This window comes from Mesitornis unicolor, unplaced genomic scaffold (genome assembly GCF_000695765.1).
Source record: "Mesitornis unicolor isolate BGI_N332 unplaced genomic scaffold, ASM69576v1 scaffold20507, whole genome shotgun sequence".
Classification (NCBI taxonomy): Eukaryota; Metazoa; Chordata; class Aves; order Mesitornithiformes; family Mesitornithidae; genus Mesitornis; species Mesitornis unicolor.
Window position 1 is genome coordinate 4,680 of NW_010194567.1, and position 8,348 is coordinate 13,027.

General features: G+C 48.5%; 1 protein-coding gene across 1 annotated transcript; it reads right to left on the bottom strand.

Annotated features, from left to right (window-relative positions):
- Positions 1-890: 890 nt before the first annotated feature.
- LOC104543287 (transmembrane protein 151B-like) lies at positions 891-2,321 on the bottom strand (the record flags this gene model as incomplete). Its single annotated transcript, XM_010187863.1, has 1 exon — positions 891-2,321. A coding segment is annotated over one exon (1,431 nt), but the record flags the coding sequence as incomplete, so codon positions are not given.
- Between the last annotated feature and the right edge of the window lie 6,027 nt (positions 2,322-8,348).

Genomic DNA, 8,348 nt, shown 5'->3' on the forward strand with positions numbered 1-8,348 from the left:
TGGAGCTGGACAAGGTTAACTAAATCTCAAAACACAGCAGCGGCTCTGCTGCAGACCAGGCAGGGCAAGGTGACCAAAGGGCTTTTTGCTTTATTGGTTTACGTCACTGCTTGGGAAAGAAAGTCCTCAGCACTTCTCAGGGGCATAGCCCGTGGTTGCCTCAGCAGTCAGTGACATTTGTGCTGCAAATACCTTATTTTTGCCCAGTGGAAGGCAATTACACCCTGAAAGACATCCTCACCAGCAAAAGCCAGAAAAACTGGAAAGCAGAAGTGAGAAAACTGAAAAAAAGGAAGATGAGGGTAAAGCAAGAGGAGGAGAACATGAAGAAGAGAGAAAATAAATGACAGAAGAACAAGCAAAAAGGCTGATGAAAATAAAATAAATACAAAAAGTGCATTGTTTGGGGTTTGCAGGAGGTGACTCACTGCCTGCAGATCCGAAATCTCCTTCTGACTTGACTCTGGCTGGCTGCATGCCTTTCACCTTGCTCTATTTGAGTTTCTTACCTTGCAGGGTATCCAAGAGGGCAAATACACTGCAAAGCACAGGCTTTATAAATCCTCCAGCAGCAACAGCGGTCAAATGCTGTGACTGAAACATAAAAAAAAGACTGATGCTGGGATGGGAGGAGAGGTAGGGAACCAAGGAGCAGAGAAAGGGTGAGGAGTGAAAGATCAAAAGGAAGAGGGGAACAAATGACTAGGGAGACGAGTTGAAGGACAGGGAGAAGCTCTTGGAAATGAGGTTAACTGTTGGTCAAAGTGACTATGTCCTCTTGGAATGGCAGGAGGAAGAGCTGAAGCTCATCCTGCAGACTCACTGCGGAGACTGATGCTTGCGGGCTCCCCTGTCCCAGGGCTGAGGAGCCAAGAAATCATAGAGGCCTGTCACAGAGAGGTTTCTAGACAGGAGGAGCGCCTGACATAGAAATGCCGCCCACCATGCCCCTCCGGCCTGTGCACAATCAGGACGGGGAAGAAGCGGGCATCATGGTAGGTTGGGGGGTTTTCGTTGACAGCCAGCTGGCTGGAGTAGGAGCAGCACTGCTCGTCGTGGCAGCCCCGGTCTGCAATGCTGCTGCTGCGGCTCCTCCAGAGGCCTGTCCTGTGGGAGCCGTGGATGCGGCAGAGGGAGAAGCGGCTGGTGTTGAGGGAGAGGCGGGAGTTGCCGCTGCAGCTGTGGAAAGCGTGGCGTGAGAAGATGGAGGAGGTGCTGGAGGCATGGTTGCAGCGTTCACAGCCGTGGGCTGTTTCGCCATAGCGGCACACTGTGTAGCTGTTGTAGGCCGGGGAGTTGGCCAGGTCCATGAGCATGGCCTCCGAGTAGCTGGGGATCAGCTGCCGGTTGGTGCAGATGTGCCACTCCAGTTCGGTGCTATCCTGCGTGGCATCTCGGGGCATGCGGTACCGGTACAAGGGCTCCTCCGCCACCGTGGGCGCTGTGTACTCCAGGCCCAGCAGCTTCTCCACGTGATAATGAACATAAGCAGTTCGATACTCTATGAGTACCCTGAGCGGCCACGAGATCATCAGGATAGCTGCCACCCAGAAAGCATAGTGGGACACATACCATGGGAGGTGATCCGGGTCCCCGTAGGCCATCATAAGCTCTTTGAAGTCCACATTTTTGAGCTGCATGCCTTCCCTCACCTCCATGTAGTCATCCAGCCCCTCAATCTCTGTGAAGAAGTGAGCCCTCTGAGTCAGGTAAGAGTTCTCAGACTCAATATTGGCAAAGCTGAAGCACTTGGTGAACCTCAGCTTGGTGGCTGTGTAGCTCTCCAGGCCCAGGAGCTCCTTGGAGATGTCCTTGTATCCACAGTGAGAGTAGTCAAACTCAGCCTCAGCCACGTGGGTGTTGACCCTCTCGTGGTAGACTTGTGTGGTGGTGTAGGCATCACCGTTGCGGTACCGGGTCACCTGCCGGGTTCTCCGCACGAAGTGGTAGCTGATGGCCTTCCACCAGATGCATGGAGTGGCTTGCTGCATGCGGTTGATGCATTCATAGACGCTGTCCACATCTGCCTTGTACTGCAGCTCTCTCTTGACGTGGCAATGCCAGCACTCTACCAGGTACACCACGTACAGCATAGAGAGGAAGGCCAGTGGAATATAGACATAGCCGTCTGAGCATGGGCTGTCATGGTAGATCATGGACTTGCCCTTGAAGGAGCTATCGAAGCTGAGCTTGGTGACCCGGGCCAGCTGACACCAGGCCACTGCACCAAGGCAGCCATACATGAGGATTGAGAGGAGGAGGCATTTCCAGTGGGACTCCCGGCACATACAGGCACTCAGGGACTGCTTCACAGGGCGTTGCTTCAATCACACCACCGGGCAGGGGGAGAGAAAGACAAAGAGAGAGCGAGGAACCTGTCAGTCACACCACTCTGCAGAACGCGTACGGTGACTATTGCCTTCAAGACTGCGTCTGTCTTTGCTTTCAACTGCCTGAGGACTGGGACACCACCCTACATAATGTAAATGTGAATATAAACAGAAACACCGTGCCAGGGACAGAGGTCTCTGGACAAAACTCCTTCCTTGCTTCCTCCTGGCTCTGGGGAGGGAAGGCGCTTGCATGGCAGTAATTTGCCATGCCCACACCCTGGTCAGACAGGGCCCTCCGCAGGGGGCGAGACGAGTCCTCATCTTCTTATCCCTGCCTGGAGCCAGCATCATCTATGCACCCCACCATCTTCTGAGGCCAAGAGGGATTCACAGCCTGTGAATAGCTGGAAGTGTGGGGCTGTGGGCTTGCCCCTTTGCTTTGCTAGTGCCCAGTGCCTGGATTCCCACATGGTGCTGCTGGGGGAGGCTCGGGAGCAGTGTCCGTCGCAGGGCTGCAGCCCCACACATCATTCCAGCACAGGAGGACCAGCACTTTGTGGAGCTGGAGCTGCAGCCTGACTCAGAGCTGACTCACACCCAACCCTGAAACCTACCAAATGATTGACACCATTTTTCTTGGAGGTAAGCCATTGGGAAAATTACTAGATTCAAGCACATTTAGTTGAAAAAATTGTCAGGATTACAGCACGGTGCAGCACAGCTTCAAGCTGCTTAGAAGACTAGCTCTGACCTAAAATACCTGAAAGCTTAAGCACTGGAGCTAAGGGTGTTTGTGTGAATATTTAAAATGTAGCACATCTCTCTCTTTCAAGTCCCAAAAGTCAGGCTGGGAGTAGAGCCGGAGTTCACACTCTCGTACTGCCACTGTGTCCCCTGAGACAGTGTGATTGCAGTCCTTACCCTAGCCGTGGTGCAGTGAATCAGCTACACTGTCACGCTATATGTTGGGCTATAATAAAAACTGCCAAATCAAGCCAAGCAGCTAGAGGAAACGGAGTTGTCTCCCCGCAAAAAGCAGCAGCAGCACGAGTTACATTACTGGCTGGCAGCTGCCCATCTGAAAGTGCATGAAGCAAGATCCCTTGCTGCCCTGATAGGTAATGTGGAGGGCTGTTTGCATCCCTCTTGTTACCACCATCCTTCGCCTCCCCCCTAACTCTGAGGAAGTGACAGTGAGAAAGCAGACACACACTGATATTCATGCATCATCATGCTCTCTGCTGAGCCTGATTTCATGCAAAAATAGAAGCATGATATTACTCCTTCTCCCCAGGGGCCACCTCTAATGCATCAAACTGCTCTGTAGATGCCACCAGATGCTAGGTTTGGGAAATGTCTTCTCTTTCTTTCTCCAGGGATAAAGTTCTCCCCTAGTACAGCTTATCTTGAACCCACAGCCATTAGGATTCAGTAAGTAATCTTGAACTGGCAAGGATTTTAAGGAGCAGCATCTTATGACTCAGGAAATAATAGCGCGGTGCTACTAGAAAGAAGAATTTACTGTCTTCTCAATGAAATGGAAGCACTGGCATCTAACCTTGCAGGGCTATAAAGTCAGATTTAATGCTGCTTTTTTTTTGCCTGGGACAGAGAACCACTTCTAAATAACTACAGAGGGTTTTACTGCTTGCTGTTGGCACTGCCAAACTAGACTTCATGGAGTTTGGTTTTGATTTTGTAGCTTCTGATCTGACACTGTCTAAGTGCAGAGTAATTGTATTGATTTTAGGGAACTAGATCAGTATTTATCTGCAGGGACTAAGGGCAGAATCTGGCCCCTGATTCTTCCTGATGCATCCAGAAGGAATCTGTAAAGAATGTCTATTCTTATCTCAAACCATTTATGTATGTGTATCCGTCAGAATAAAGTATAATTATTCTGGGCTGTATGCTCCTTACAGTGGCCAACACTGGTGTAGAGAAGCTAAGTGGGTTATAAAGGACATGGTACATAGCTTTTCTGTAAGTAGGGCAGTTAAGTGACCTCAGTATAGGTAAGAATAAGGATGTTTTCCTTAGCCTTTTGCAGGAAGCCTTGTGGAAAGCCACAAAGTGGCTTCAGGCAGTCCTCAAATCAGCTGAAAAATAACTATGGAAGTTTTGGGGTTGAATCCCTGAGTCTATGTGCAGCACAGAGAGTTTCATCTCTTGAAACTCTTGTCAAATACCCAGTGTGCTTACTGCCCCAATGTAGGCTTCTGCTCCAGCTGGACACTGGACACTGGATCAGAGCCCGAGGCTCTCCCAGCTTGTGGGAACTCCACCAAGAAGCACTGTCTGCTATTCTTTGTCTCTTCTTCACACATAACTAAAGTTTTTAAGTGCTATACTAATGCAAAAATATAGACTCTAATGAAGAATTGCAAACCTCTACCCCCTTTTTTTCCCTTGAAGGTTTTCTGAGGTGAAGAAAACTCAAAAAATGAACATCTCTCTACTCCAGTCACTGCGACTGTGCATTAGAAAACAGCTGGGCAATCTTCTAACACAGGAATTTAAGTTCACGCTCAAATTTCCACAGGTATCGCTCATGTAAAATCACATTTGGTTAATATTGTGAAGAATGCCACTGGACCCAGCAAAAGATGTCCAGCAGTCAGTTTTAATGTAAGCTGAGTGCTAAAGTACTCCATACAGCTCTGGAAACCTCATTTTTTCTATTGAGTCCGTCAGTGCTGTCAGCCTGGCCCTGGGCACAGACATGGAAGAGGGCTGTCCCACGTCACTTAAGGCACTATGTGCCGAAAGCACTTCGATCCCCATCTTCCCCTTATCTCAATTCCCTTGACTAACAACTTCTCCACTTTCTGCAGCTCTGTGGTCCAACTTAACAACCCACAGGTTGGCTTCTGCCCAAGGGGTGGTCCAACCAGTCCTGCTGGTTAGGGCTATCAGTGGCCATATCAGAGCGGGCAAATGCCTCCTAATGTGCTTAGCTCCATGAAACGCTGTCTTCCCTTTGGGGGAAGAGATGGCTCTGGTCTCACCAGCCCTGGAGCAGCACCAGGATGGGCTGGCAGCAGTTCAGGATCAGCCCAAGCCAGGTTACCTCCACTATTCTCACTGCAGCCTGTGAAAACGGCAGCTTCTCTCCTCCTTGCATTAGCCAAGACACGCAGACATAGAGCCCACTGCCACATCTCTGATTCACACACCAAAAAAATTTCACATTCAAAACCCTTCGGGAAAACCACGGTTCTTTTCTCCTGGCTCTTCTGACCCGCTGCCTCATGTCTTCCTTTGTTTCTAAGCAGATCCCACTCTCCGCAGGTCCTTGGTTATAAAAGGATTGCTCTTCCAGGGTCTATCCCCACAGCTGTCCTTCCTATTTCAAGATCTGAATACATCCATCTGGCCTATATTCCCTTAGTTCTCCTTCCCTTTGCTGAAATAATTATTTAACACAATTATACTATTAGAAAGACTATTAGAGTGTTTGTAAGAAAGACATGAAATAGAACATAATTACAAGAAAAGTATCAGACATTCAAAAATCTAATAACGAAATATATCTTTCCATCTCTCTCTGCATAACAAATTCATTAATATGTTAAACCAGTGGCTCCCAGACCTTATTAATTAACATACCACCTTCTTGCAAGCATGATGTTTGTGGTACTACGTGGAATTTTCTCCTTTCTGTGCACAGTGTTTCAGATTGAAACAGGGCAAGCTTGTATTTCTGGATGAGTACAACAAATGCTTAAGGAAGCTAATAATTTCCATGATAACTTGGGCCAGCCAGCAAACGGGAGTTGCGTCCTTTGAGGAATGCTATGGGATCTGTGTTGTTTTGATGCGGAACAAAAGCAAAATGCCTGGAAAAGGTTAATAGAGAAACATAATTGAAGAAAGCAAAGACAGAGAGCCTGACAGAAAACCAGAGCCAAACAGGGACTGTCCCAGAATAGACAGAGGCTCATTCACCAGGCTAGGACTTGAGAGATGTCCTTCCTCTTCTGCATTTTGGGGGTTTTGCTTTGGGCTTTGCTTCCAGTGTTGACATGAGAAATCTCCTGACAGGAGATTAAACAAGACACAGGTTGCCCAGAGAAGCTGCAAATGTCTCATCAGTTAAAGTGTTCAAGGTTGAATTCATTTGGGCTTTAAACAACCCAATCTAGTGCAAGATGTCCCAGCCCATGGCAGAGGGGTTGGACCAGATGATCTTTGAAGGTCCCTTCCCACCCAAACAGTTCTGTGATTCTTCTACCACTTCTGTGAAGAGGGATGGCTCTGCCAAATAAAATGTTTCACCCAAAAGGTCCCAATCAACTCTGATGACAGCACAAATTGTACGAATCTCCTGTTTAGGATGGAATGCTGTGAAGAAGCACAGCTGAGCTATCAGTATTATTGTTTATGAATTTCAAGTCGTGTTAAAAACACATACTGTAAATAATGTCTTGCTATTCTCTGGCATGCTGCTGAACAGCTTTCACAGGCCTCCTTTCTCATCACACTTGACAGGATTGGAAACTCCTGGTAACCCTTACCCAAATTTCCATAATCACAAGCCAAAATTCACTTTACTCTTCCACACTTAAAACCAACCACAACAAAAATATTTCCCCAATTCTTTAGTAGATCTCAGCATGAATGAGGAAAATGCCACAGTGAGAGGTGGCACGTGTGGAGAGTGCTCCAGGTGTGCACGCTGGGGGCTTTGCAGATGGAGACAAGGTCTGGGGACAGCCCTGCCCTGAGCTGTGCCTGGCCCCAGGCAGTCGGTCCCACAGTGCTGCTCTGTATATTGAGTTGGCGTTTTTTTTGGTCCATCGCTTCCAGAAAGCTCAGGCAGTGCAAAGGATCTGTGTACCATGCACAACGAAGAGGCAGCTCCACATCCTCCCATGGTCTGTTTTCTGTCTGGTGGCGTGGAGCCTTCCAAGACACTAAATGATAGATGCTATTTAATTTGTTGCTGCAGTTACTGGAAAATAGTCTGGAAAGCCCTAATGCCGATGGAGAACTGGAATTTCAACTGACACCTGTAGCAGACAGGAGTTTCCAGGCTGGCAACATTTCAATTATTTATCCTTCAAGAAAGTTTAGTGCAAAACTTAGTTTGCAATTTATAAAACACCCAGGCAGTGGCTGAAAGGGCAATTGCCTTCAAAGACACCCTCCGATGGCAGATGCCCAAGATCAAAAGCAGGTATGCAAGGACTGGCGCGGAGCCTCCCTCGCACAAGCACACCCACCCAGTGTTCCTCCTGGCTCAACACCAGCCAGGTTGGGTTCTGGCTGCAGCAACCATAATTAAAATCATTAAAACGTGCTCTGTGTTGTAGCCGCGTGCAGACTTGGACTGCTAATCTCATATAGTGTAAAGGGGCGGAAAGAGGGAGGATGGGGAGTGTGTAGCATGGTGCGTTCCCCACTTCACAGCTGGAGTCGTGTGCGCTCTGGTGGCAAGAGCAAGAGGCTGGTTCTGGCTCTCTGACACCTTGCAAGTGACCAGCATTAAGATGCAGACAGGTAAGTTCTAGCAGTCCTAAGTGAGCCTACAAGCAACTGTATTGGGGGTGGCCAAGAATGCAAAGAATTACACACATTGCCCAACCCTGATTTCTCCTTAGAAGGCACATTTGACGTGCCTGACTGACACTGAAGAACCAGAGCAACATATTTCTGAGTGACCAAATTGTGCTTGTGTCTCTAGGTTCCTTCCTTGATGGGTACCTAAGAACAAATTAATTTCCTGGGGCACAGGTTGAGGTGGGCTGGGTGTCCCCATTCCTCCTGGTGAGTCCACTCTGTTAGCAGGAGGAGGGTGGACTACACTCAGAGAAGCTCAGATGGATTCCACCAGACCAAGTTTTTGGATGCCTAATCTTAAACTCCAGTGCCTTTGTTTTACCAGCGATGGCTTCCTGCTTTTGCTGACCTCTGGATATGAGTGTATCTGACAGCAGAACTCACCCACCAGCCACATGGCTGTCTCTTAGTGTTGGCTGGGATACTTATGACACAATAAACATCCAGATGGTT